At 38.3% G+C, this 13077-nt stretch overlaps 1 protein-coding gene across 1 annotated transcript in view; it reads left to right on the plus strand.

The window, feature by feature from the left end:
• The window catches only part of FOXJ3 (forkhead box J3), a 149635-nt gene that overhangs the window by 110107 nt on the left and 26451 nt on the right, over positions 1–13077 (plus strand). The window contains exon 7 of the mRNA XM_012810897.2: positions 6891–6992. Coding sequence (XP_012666351.1) covers positions 6891–6992 — 102 coding nt within the window. The remainder of the gene's footprint in view (positions 1–6890; positions 6993–13077) is intronic.

Genomic DNA, 13077 nt, shown 5'->3' on the forward strand with positions numbered 1-13077 from the left:
ATCATTGTTGTTTGGCGGGCCCGGGCTGGGGATTCGAACCTGCCACCTTAGGTGTATGTGGCTGGCGCCTTAGCCGCTTGAGCCACAGGCACCGAGCCAAGTTTAAATCTTTTATCCAGCGAGAATCAATTTTTGTTAATGGTGAAAGGTGGGGGTCTAGTTTCAGTCTTCTGCAGGTTGCCAGCCAGTTCTCCCAGCACCATTTGTTAATTAGGGAGTCTTTCCCCCACTGAATATTTTTGATAGGCTTGTCGATGATCAAATGACGATAAGCAGCTGGGTTCATCTCTTGGTTCTCTCTTCTGTTCCATAAATCTACTGCTCTGTTTTTGTGCCAGTACCATGCTGTTTTGATCACTATAGATTTGTAGTATAGCCTGAAGTCTGGTAATGTGATACCTCCTGATTTGTTCTTATTTCTGAGTAATGTATTTGCTATTCAAGCTTTTTTCTGATTCCATATAAAACGAAGTACTATTTTTTTCAAGTTCTTTGAAGTATGACAATGGTGCTTTGATAGGGATTGCATTCAATCTGTAAGTTGCTTTGGGTATTATGGACATTTTAACAGTGTTGATTGTTCCCAGCCATGAGCATGGTATGTTTTTCCATTTGTTAACATCGTCAGCTATTTCTTTTCTCAGAGTTTCATAGTTCTCCGTATAGAGATCTTTCACATCCTTTGTTAGGTAAATTCCCAGATATTTAATCTTTTTTGGCACTATTATAAGAGTGATAGAGTCCTTTTTTCAGCTTGACTATTTTTGGCTATATAAAAGCTATTGACTTGTAAGTATTGATTTTGTATCCTGAGATGCTGCTATATTCTTTGATCACTTCTAAGAGTTTTGAAGTTGAGTCCCTGGGATTTTCCAGGTATAGGATCATGTCATCAGCAAAGAGTGAGAGTTTGATCTCCTCTGACCCTATTTGGATACCCTTGATCACCTTCTCTTGCCTGATTGCGATAGCTAAGACTTCCATTACTATGTTAAATAGCAGTGGAGACAGTGGACATCTTTGCCTTGTTTCTGATCTGAGTGGAAATGTTTTCAGTTTTACACCATTCAGTATGATATTATTGGCTGTGGGTTTGCTGTAGATGGCCTCTATCAGTTTAAGAAATGTCCCTCTATGCCTATTTTCTTAAGTGTTCTGATTATGAAAGGATGCTAGATATTATCAAAGGCTTTTTCTGCATCAATTGAGAGAATCATATGGTTTTTTATTTTATTGATGTGATGTATTATATTTGTAGATTTGCATAGGTTGGACCAACCCTATAACCCTGGAATAAAACCAACTTGATCATGGTGTATAATTTTTTTTATGTGTTGTTGAATTCTGTTTGCTAAGATCTTACTGAATATTTTTGCATAAATATTCATTAATGATATTGGTCTATAATTTTCTTTTTTGTTGGATCCTTTTCTGGTTTGGGGATCAGGGTGATATTTGCTTCATAGAATGTATTGGGATGTATTCCTTCTTTTTCTATGCTTTGAAAAATGTTGTATAATATAGGTACTAGTTCCTCTTGAAAGGTTTGATAGAATTAGGATATGAAGCCATCTGGTCCTGGACTTTTCTTTTTAGGAAGATTTAGTATTGATGATGGTATTTCAGTGGTCAATATAGGTCTATTCAAGATTTCTAATTCTTTCTGGTTGAGTCTAGGAAAGTGGTGCGCTTTCAGGTATTTGGTACATTTCCTTCAGATTTTCTTATTTCTGGGAAAAGAGTTTTATAGTAATAATTGAGGATTTTTTAAATTTCTGAAGTGTCTTTTTAGTTCTCCTTTATCATTTCTGATAGACAATATTAGAGATTTTACTTTTCTATTTGTGGTTAGTTGGGCCAAAAGTTTATCAATTTTGTTATCTTTTTCAAAAAAAACCAACTTTTTGTTATATTGATCTTCTGAATGATTCTTTTGTTTTCAGTTTTATTTAGTTCTGCCCTAATTTTGGTAATTTATTTTCTTCTGTTGGGTTTGGGGTTGGAATGTTCTTCCTTTTCCAGTTGCTTGAGATGATCCATTAAATTGTTGTCTTCCTCTCTTTCTGTTTTCTTGATAAAGGCTTCCCATGCTATAAATTTCCCTCTTAGGACTGCCTTTGAAGTATGCCACAGGTTTTGATAATTTGTGTCTTCATTATCATTTTGTTCTAAAAATTTGGTAATTTCCTTCTTAATCTCATCTTTGACCCACTATCATTCAGTCTAAGATTATTTAGTTTTCATGACCTTGTTTGAGGATGAAGATTCCTCCTGCTGTTGTTTAACTTTTATTCCATGGTGTTCTGAGAAGATACAGGGAATAATTTCTACCCTTTTAAATTTGCTGAGGTTAGACTTATGTCCTAGGATATGATCTATTTTGGACAATGACCTGTTGGCTGATGAGAAAAATGTATATTCAGTTATATTAGGGTGAAATTTTCTGTAGAGGTCTGTAAAGTCCATTTGTTCTATGATCAGGTTTAAGTCTAATATTTCTTTGTTTAGTTTCTTCTTGGAGGATCTATCCAAAACTGTCAAAGAGTGTTGAAATCTCCAACTATAATAGTGCAGTAAGATACCAAGTTGTTCATATCCATTAGGGTCTACTTTATGAATTGAGGAGCATTCTGGTAGGCTGCGTGAATGTTAATTATCCAAATCTCTTCATGTTGAGTATTTCCCTTGAGAAATACGTAGTGACCTTCCTTATCTTTCTTTATCTTTGTTGGTTTAAAGCCAATTGTATCTGCTAGTAAAATTGCAACCCCTGCTTTTTTTTCGTTTCCATTTGCCCATATTATACAAGTGCATCCTTCACCCTGAGTCTGTTTTTATCCTTTAAGGTAAGGTGAGATTCTTGTATATAGCAGATATCCCATCTACGTTTATGTATCTAGTCAGCCAGCCTATGCCTCTTTAGAGGACAGTTTAAACTGTTCACATTAATTGAGAGAATTGATACGCCTAGTTGTGTTTCGGGTGTCATGATTTTCGGATGTCTATGGGACATTTTTAATCCTTTCACCACTGTGGAAGTTGGGTTTTGTTCACAAACTTTTAAGTGAGTTTACTTTCGAGGTAGAGCATTGCACTTGTCATTGTGGAGGACGGGTCTGAGAATATCCAGCAGAGCTGGTTTACTTATGGCAAATTTCTTCAACATGTCTAATAGTTCTATGTCATTAAGGTATTTGATTTCTCCATCACAAATGAAACTCAGTTTAGCTGGATAGAGGATTCTGGGCTGGAAGTTGTTTTCTTTTAAGAGATTGAAGGTTGATGACCATTTTCTCCTGGCTTGAAATGTGTCGGCTGAGAGATTCAGTTATTCCGGTGTTTCTCCCTTTGTAGGTGATCCTTTTCTTGCATCTGGCTGCTTGCAGAATTTTCTCCTTCATCTTAACTTTGGCAAAGTTAATCACAATGTGTCTAGGAGATGCTTTATTTGTTTTGAGTCTTGCTGGGGTTCTGAAACTGTCTCCTATCTGAAGTTCTGAATCTCTTGCAATGTTTGGGAAATTCTCCTCCAAAATGTCTTGGAGTAGAGCATCTGTACCTTTAGAACCATCCTCTTCTCCTTTAGTAATTCCTATAAGAGGAATGTTTGATCTTTTGGAATGATCCTACAACTCTCTCAGGGAATGATCAGTTTTTGCTCGCCATGTGTCTGCCTCTTTGAGTGTTTGTGGATATTCAAAAGCTTTGTCCTCAGTTTCAGAGATCCTTTCTTCTGCTTGGTCAACTCTGTTACTCAGGGATTCTACTGTATTTTGGAGGTCCTCAATTAACTTTTTCATTTCCTTGAGCTCTGCTATCTCTTTTCTCATTATGTCCTATCTTTGGTGACTTGGGCTTTGAATTTATTAATTGCTTGAGACAACTTTAGAATTACTCTTTGGAATTCTGTTTCCATCTTTTCTTCCATTCTATTTATCTTATTTGCAATCCATATTCTGAATTCAGTTTCTGACATTGCTGCCATTTATCTATGCATGACATCTTTGATTGTATCTCGTTTGTCATTTTGGGGGAGGGAGGGTTGATCTATTCTGGTTATTCATGTTGCCAGAGTTCTTCTGTTGGGTCCACACCATGTTTATTTTCCACTGTTTGGTTATTAGAACTGGTAGGGTGAGATTGAATTGGGTTTCCCAAGTAGTAGAGATAGCCCCTTACCAAAGTACTAGGCTTTGTAATTGTGGCCTATCTCCTACAACCTTAGAAAGGCCCCTTTCAGAGTTTTGGCTGGAGACTCTGGGGACCTATTTGGTGAGATAATGCAGGCTAGCTCTGTTTCGTTATCAGCCAACCTCAACCCTGTCCTAAGAAACCACACTATTAGGTTTAAATCTCGCCTGTGAAGAGATACAAATAACTGCAGTGCCCAGCCCCCACCCTTCAGTTCTTTTCCACTATAGAACTTCAAAGGTCAACCTCAGAATGTCCCAGAGTGGACAGCCCCAGAAATGGGTTCCAACCAAATTATCTCTGCCAGTGCAAACCCTGCCCAACAGAGGAGGGGCAAGGACAATTCAAAGCAAAGGGTTTCAAAGCACAATTGGAGCCAGGGATCCACACTCCCACCCGCCAGATTCAGTCCACACTGTTGTCTGCTTCTCTGCTCATAGGCCCAGCTGGAGCCAGGGCAACATCCTTGCCCACATGTCTTAGTCCACACACAGCTAGCCTTTGGAGTAGGGTCTGGAGTGGTGCCTGCCAAAGCAGTTGTAGTCAGGGGACCATGCCCCCTCTTGCCAGTCTCAGTACACTGCCTGGCAATCCTCTGTTCGCAGGCTCTGTTGGAGTCAGGGCATCGGGCCTGCCCTCTGGTCTCAGTCCACACACAGCTAGCCTCTGCTTGCCAGACCAGTTGGAGTCAGGGGACCATATCCCGCCTGCCAGTCTCAGTCCACTACCTGGCAAGCCTTTGTTCACAGGCTCTGTTAGAGTCAGGGCGCCACACTCTGCCTGCAGGTCTCCGTCCTCACCTGGTAAATCTTTGCTCACCTGCACTGCTGGAGGCAGTGGAGTACGCCCTAGCCCTCAGGGCTTGGTTCACACCCAGTAAGCCACTGCTCGAGGGTTCGGTTGGAATCAGGTTGCAGTCCATGCCTATCAAGTGGAGCCAGCAGGGACCAGCCCTGTCTGCCAAACTCAGTCCACACAGGGCAACCACTCTTCTGCTGTGGGTGCCGTCAGAGCCGGGTGTTCTGCACCCCATCCCACGAGACACAGGCCAAACCGAGGGGCAACACTACCACTGGCTGGGCATAGTCATAACCAGGGGACTGCTCTTCATCCTGCTGAGTGTCCCTTTATTCCCATGCTTTCTTTCTTTCCTGTTAGTCACAGATTCCGTCCTGATGGTTGGCAGTCCACACTATGCCCAGGCATCTTAGGACAAGACCAAACACTCTATGCTCTGCAGGGGGCAGAACTTCAGACCGCCATGCTGGGCGAAAGGGTGGACTGGGAGTTTGGACTTGTGAGGAAAAATATTTGTTCAATTTTATGCCTCATGGGGTGGAGTCTAGGTTCATAAGTGGGACCTCCTTGGAGAAGGAGACCTGGAGTTTAGCAGCTCTCTCCAGCAAGGTAAAATGAGAGGTCTTTTGTTCCCTGCTCGATCACAGATAACAACCTTCAGCAGACTCTCCTGCTTGGGGGAGGGGTCTCCCGTCCTCTAGTCGATAGGCTTTGTACCTGTCATATGTTTTCTTGAATGCTCTTCCTTGGAGTTACAGCTTGCCAAACTTCTTTCTTGGCTCAGCTCCTTATATTTGGCTTTGTAGCATCAGATTCCCTCCAGTTTTTCTTTCTCTGCTCAGGAGCCTCTGACGAAGGTTGCTGCCAGTTGGCCATCTTCCCCAGTATATCTAATTATCATATGTACCCCCAAGAATATGGACATCTAATTTACATCAATAAAAAGTCAAGTTAAAAAAAAAAAAAGGTATAGGCTCAGGTGCCTGTGGTTCAGTGGTTAGGGCGCCAGCCATATACATCAGAGCTGGTGAATTCGAATCCAGCCCAGGCCTTCCAAACAACAATGACAACTGCAACCAAAAAAAGGCTGGGCGTTTTGGCAAGGCCCTGTAGTCCCAGTTACTTGGGAGGCTGAGGCAAGAGAATTGCTTAAGCCCAAGAGTTTGAGGTTGCTGTGAGCTGTGACGCCATAGTACTCTACCTAGGGCCACATAGTGAAACTCGTCTCAAAAAAAAAAAGTCATAACTAGGTTAAACTACAGAGATTTATTCCTTAGGTACAAATCCAAGCTGATAGGTGGGTTAGAGGGATACTTTCTAATCTTGTTTTTCCAGTAGTTTTCAAGGGTATCACTCTCATCTTTATGGTGAAGCAAGATTATCACCACCATTATTTGTCTTCCAGGTTGCAATAAGGGGGAAAGATAAAGTGGTAGGCAAACAAGTTTTTTCAAAGACATAACTCAGAAGTTTCACAAGTTACTCCTGTTCAAATCCGATTGGCCACACCACAGTCACATGACTGCTATGTCTAGCTGCCGTTGAATCTGGAAAGGTAGCCTGTACTGGGCAGCCGTTGAGCAATTACCTGTGGAGTTCTATACTAAAAGGGAGAAGGAGAGAGTGGATATTAGGGGACCACTAATAGTTTCTATTACAGAAGTTTATAATGTTTGCCAAGTGCAATCAGTTAGAATTAGGGAGTAGTCATACCAGTGGACTTCATGGTATCAGGTCAGTAGCATACTGAAATATAGTAGAAGAGATTTCAGTAATGATTTAAGTTCATTTTCAGAAACAACTGAAGCAGCAGTTGGAGAATTTAATGAAATCCCTTCAAACTGTGTTAAAGTTGCTGGATATGTGAGCTAATGATTATTTATTTTGTTCTTATATTTTAGGCCTCAACTCCATATAGCATAGATTCAGATTCTTTGGGAATGGAGTGTATTATTTCTGGAAGTGCCTCTCCAACTCTGGCAATCAACACTGTGACTAACAAAGTAATTTCATTTTTTTGAACATTTTTAAATTGTCGTTGAGTAATACGTTTAATTTGCCTTTTTAATAATTATAGAGTTCGATATGCTTGAGTTTAAAGATTATCTAAATTTGACTGCTTAACATGGCAGCTTGAAAGCTGAATTCAGAGTGTTTTGAGATATGCACAAATTAAAAGAAGATATGTCTCAGGAGAAATTGGAAACTCCGTACTAATTTAAATTCTTGACTCTGTCAAGAATTTTCAGCCAACATTTTATTGAATGGATTTGTTTGAAAGCCATTGATTACCCCTCCAAATATGTGGTTAGATAAAAGACCATTGATGTTGGGGAGCCAGTAGAATCCAGCAGAATAATTTGGTCAGCATCCTAGAGTTCACTGGAATGATGGTCTACCTATTTTCATGATTTCATGATGTTTCAAGTCTAGAAACATACCCAGAAATAGTGCATGGTAGTTTGCTGCCTTTTTTTTTTTTTTTTAATGCTTGAGTTAAACATTTGTGACATGTCGTTAGATACTGAGTGGAATATTAGTTGTCTGTTCTTTACAAGGTAATTTTTTAATGTTTCATTTTACTTTTTAATTTTTTATTTTTATTTTTTGAGACGGAGCCTCAAGCTATCCCCCTGGGTAGAGTGCCATGGCATCACGCTCACAGCAACCTCCAACTCCTGGGCTCAAGCGAGTATCCTGCCTCAGCCTCCCAAGTAGCTGGGACTACAGGCACCCGCCACAACGCCTGGCCATTTTTTGGTTGCAGCCATCGTTGTTTGGCGGGCCCGGGCTGGGGATTCGAACCCGCCACCTTAGGTGTATGTGGCTGGCGCCTTAGCCGCTTGAGCCATAAGACGCCGAGCCTAATGTTTCATTTTAAAACCCTTAAAGAGGCTCTGGGAGATTTATGAATTCAGTTTTGTTTCTTAATATACTGTGAGTACTTCAAACATCTCTTATTTTCGCGCTCAGATTCTCTTTCAGTCTTGTTCCCATTTTCTCCCTGTAGCTTTCACCCTCTTTTCCTCTCTTCCTCTCTTGAGTCTTCCCTGCTTTCTCATGCACACACACACACACAAATACATACATACACTGTTGCACTAATGTAGTACTCATAGTATCCTTTTATTTGTGGAAAGTTAATGGATAAACAGAAGACAGACTCTAATCAGAGTACATAATCAGATTTCCAATTTAGAAAGAAAACTGGCAGCTGAGGTATAGAAAAATCCTTTTTCTCCCATGGGCAATTTGTGGGATGACTACATCACAATCACTTAGGGAGAGGATGTATGTGTGTGTGATTGGTGGTGGTAGTATTTCTAGGATTCCATTGCATTCCTACCAAATCAGTTATTCTCTCCTGTGAATAGGGCTCAGAAATCTATGCCTTAAAAAATTATTTCTAATGATGCCCATTATATAATAATTTCTGGTGAAGTAGAAGGATTAGAATCAGAAATACGTAATACTATTCTTTGCAGTAGTCTAAGAGATGCTGAAGGTTTAAACATGGACAGTTGTGGTTATTAGGAAACAATTAGGGTATAGTAATGCTGGGACTTTATGACCAAATAATGTAGATGGCAAAGGAACTGGAGTTTTGGGACTTAAAACAGCTAGTATCAGACTAACCCTTCTGCTTATTTGTATGTATATAAAATATTAGACAACTCACCTCCAATGAAAACAAAGAGGGGAGGCTTTGAAGACTAAGACGGTCATCAGAACTTCAGGTGCCAAGATCCCAAAGAAAAAGAAAACACATTGAGACTAGTTCTGTAAATTTTCTTTTGGTAAATTTCCCATTCTCAGTGCATGGCATAGGGGCCAAACAGAGAATAATACCTTAGAACAGTAGTTGAACTTGGAAGACAAAAACCTGGAGTTTCGGGCTACCAAATAGCCAACACTTGAAGAGCCAAGATCCTGAGCAATCTTGAATTGAGTTCAGCTGTTTGTAAGAAATATCCACATAAGGTATTTGCTACCACCTAATTGTGTATGCTGGGGCTGAGACATAGACAAACAAAGTAGATTTTTCACTAGTCAGAATTCAGCAGTCGTACTGGATGGGGGAGACAAATATGATCTTCAGAAGAGGACAGAGGCATGGCACACACCCTAGTCTTTCAGGTTGGTATCTGAGAAGGATTTTGTTCTGTGAGTAAGAGCAAACCAAAATAGATTAGCCTCAACTGTTACTAGAGTGTGGAATTCTAATATTATTCGTGCCAGAAGAAAATTAAATTCTCTTTAGAGAAAGATAATGTCGTCCAGAGCTTCTATAGTTTTCCATAAGTAAGGTATAGCATTCAGTCCAAAATTTCCAGGTATGCCAAGAAATAGTACAAAATAATTAAAGATTAAGGGTGGTGGTAGAGGAGAATAGAAATGGATCAAGAAGTGGTTGACTATTGATTTTAAAATAAATATGACTAATATGTTCAGGAAAATAGATGAATTATAGATAATTTACAAGAGAATTGGAATTTATATGGAAGAATTAAGAGGAAACTATAGAACTAAAAAATTATAACTGAAATTAAGAATTCAATAGATGGGTTTAACAGTAGAATGTATACATCAGCAGAGAGATGTAATGAACTGGAAGGTTAATCGAAAAGAAGCAGATTGAAGCACAGAAAGGAAAAGTAAGAAAAATAAGAAAAAGAAATACAGAAAAATAGAGAAAATAAGAGATATTGGGACATATGGAAAAGATCCAGCAAAGTTGTAATTAGTGTGCCAGAGTTGAGGAAGAAAGGAATAGAGAAGAAGCAGTGTTTAGTTCTTAAAAACTGATGAAAAATAATACAACACAGATTTTAAGAAGTTCTGAGAACCCCAAGAAGAATTAATAGAAAGAAAACTACATCAGGGAAATTAAAATCAAACTACTAAAAAACAAAGACAAAGAAAAAAACCAAAAATCAGAGAAAAACAGGCAACTTCAAAGGAATAGAAACAATGAAAATCAGACATCATAATGAAAGCTTTATACATAGTGCTGAAAGGAAGTACCTGTAATCTGTTCTACAACCAAAGAAAATTTCTGTAGAAAGCAAAGATTAAGGGAAAATGTTTTTACCAAAACAGAATCCGAGAGAATATGTTATTAGCATAACAGCTCTAAAAAATTAAAGGGAATTAGTTTCCGGATAGAAGGAAAATTGTTCCATGAAGGAAATAATGGAGACCTCCAAAAGATTATGTACATCAGTAAATCTAAATGTAGATTAAGTTTTTAAAACAATAACAACTGTATCATTATAAAACAGTGCCTTACAGTCTAAAATACATGTAGAAGTAAAATACATGTTAATATTAGTGTAAGGCAGAAAAAAATAAATGAAGTTAACTTCTTTGCATTCTATGGAAAGTGGTAAAACTACTACATCAAAGATGGATGGATGTGTTGAAATGTCTAATGCAGTTGTTCTTAATACTTCAGTATACACCATTGCCTGGAGGACTCGTTAAAACCCAGACAGCTGGGCCCACTCTGAGAATTTCTGATTCAATAGGTCTGGACTGCATTGTGAAAATTTGTATTCTAAGAGGTTCTCAGATGCTGCATGCAACTGATCATTGTTCCACACCTTATGAACCACTGCTCCAATTTACTAATAAAGATTTTTAAGTAGTATGAGGAGATAGTAAATGCTTGGTTTATCAAAAGTAGGCCAAAGGTAGAAAGAAAAGGTGGAAAATAAAGGAAAATAAATAGTATTTGAAGTAATTACATTAGGAATTACACTGAATATAAATGTACTAAATAGTCAACTAAAACATTATCAAAGATAATTTATTATATAAAAAGCATTTTGGGTCCTTTCCCTCCCTCTCTCCCTTCCTTTAATAAAAAAAAAAGCATTTTGGTAAGAAACTTATAAACTAAATTAGTATATGTCTAATAACATAGCCTCAAAAGCTAACAGAACTGAAAGAAATGGACTAATCCTCCGTTGTGGTGCTAGATTTTAACCCATCTCATTCTACCCATAGAACAAGCAGACCAGATCAACACAACAGACAAAAAAATCCCATTAAAGATATGGAAGACTGAATCACAAAATTAGGAACTTTGACACAATTGACATCTATAGAATGTACCTAACAGTTGTAGAATATATGTATTTTTAAGTACACATGGAATATTTATGAAATTAAACATATGATACTGATATATGCTAGATCATAAAGGAAGTCTCAGCAAGTTTCAGGTGACTGATATCATGCAGAGTATATTTTCCAACACAGTGGAGCTAAGGTGGAAATCATAGTGAAAAGATAATCAGAAAATTCCCTCAAAATTTGCAAGTTAAGCAGTACAGTTATAAATAGCCCATGGAGCAAAGAAGAATCATGATAGAAATTAGAAAAATTTTTAATTGATGAAAAATGTGTGACATATCAGAGCCTCTCTAATGTAGTTGAAGTAGTAGCCTCAATGACATAAACTACGCTCCAGTAAAATTTGAGTATTAATGATTTAAGCATCTAAAAAAGAGAAAGCACAGCAAATTTAAAGGAGGAAGGAAGAAGGTAATAAAAGTAAGAGAAGTCCATGAAATAGAAAGCACATATTCTATAGTGATAAAGTTGTTTTTTTGTAAAGATTAATATAGTTGATAAGGGATTTCTGCTTCCAGACATAGTGAAATAACTAGGTCTGGATTTACTCTGCTGCCCAAAGCAACTGAAAAAAAATGGACAAAATAAAGAACGTTTTCAAGAAATTGGACCTCAAGGAACAAAGGACAGTGATTCCTGACAAATGTTTAACAAAGATGAGCCTTACAATTGTTCCAGACTACCTCCTGGAGAAAGTTTTCAAAGTGTAAGGCAAGAGTACAGAGGTCTGTATGAGTTGAGGAGGTGGACTTGGGAGATCACAGTAACCAAGTTGTCTAGAGTTCACAGGAGAAAACCAGAGAACGAGCTGAACAGGGACAGAATTCCAGATATAAACAGAGGGGTCCCTCTTTAATCTTTCATGGGATACTGACAGCCCATGAATGAGGACGCTACTGCAGGCTGTGTAAAGAACTGCCTGAAACAATTAATGTAGACTGTCATTGAGACTCTTAAGGTTAGATGTAGTCTCTGTTCCCACCAGTATTCAGAAGGCTTTTGCCTTGATTAGTCCTAGACTAAATGCTGCCCTGGTTCTATTTTCACACCTTAAAAGCAAGCTCCAAAAGGATCAAACTATTTCCAGTAATTAGAATTTTTTAAAATATATTTATTTTAATTTACTAATTCACATTCCATAAAATTTGCCCTTTTTTAAAGTTTCCAATTCAGTGTGTTTTGGTATATTCACAAGGTCATATAACTATTACCACCATCTAATTCCAGAACATTTTTATCACTTAAAAAAGAAAACCCTATATCTGTTAGCTGTCACTCTAATGCTAATTCTAACCACCCTCCCCAATCTCTTGGTAAGCATTAATCTACTTTTTTCCTGACTTTGTGGATTTGCCCACTGTGGACATTTCAAATAAATGCAATCATATAATATATGGCATTTTGTGTCTGATTTGTTTCACTAAGAATGTTTTCATGGTTCATCCATGTTATAGCCTATGTCAGTACATTGTTCCTGGTGTCAAGTAATTTAACTGTATTTCGGAATAAAACTCAAGAACACTTAGAGAAATACAAAAATATCCAGCATGAAGCTAATAAAAAATAACCAGGCAGACAAAGAAATAGTAGAGAAAGAACCTATAATTGGGAGAAAATTAGTCAATAATAACTGATCCAAAAAAGACATAGGATAGAAATAGAGTAAAACTTGCACAGTTGACACCCTCTCTACATTTACCACTTCCTTAAGTTGGCCTAATTTTCACAGACCAGACATGTACCACATGTAGTATCAGTACAGTAGACCTAATTCATTATGTTGATCACCTTAGTAGTTGACAGGTTTATTCCAGTCCCTTGGTTGGTCAGCTTACAGAGGTTCTACTGTAGTTTAGAAAATGTCATCAAGGCTCGGCGCCTATAGCTCAACCGGCTAAGGCGCCAGCCACGTACACCTAAGGTGGCGGGTTCGAATCCCCAGCCCGGACC

This window comes from Otolemur garnettii, unplaced genomic scaffold (assembly GCF_000181295.1).
Source record: "Otolemur garnettii isolate 467f Iridium unplaced genomic scaffold, OtoGar3 scaffold00144, whole genome shotgun sequence".
NCBI classification, from domain to species: domain Eukaryota; kingdom Metazoa; phylum Chordata; class Mammalia; order Primates; family Galagidae; genus Otolemur; species Otolemur garnettii.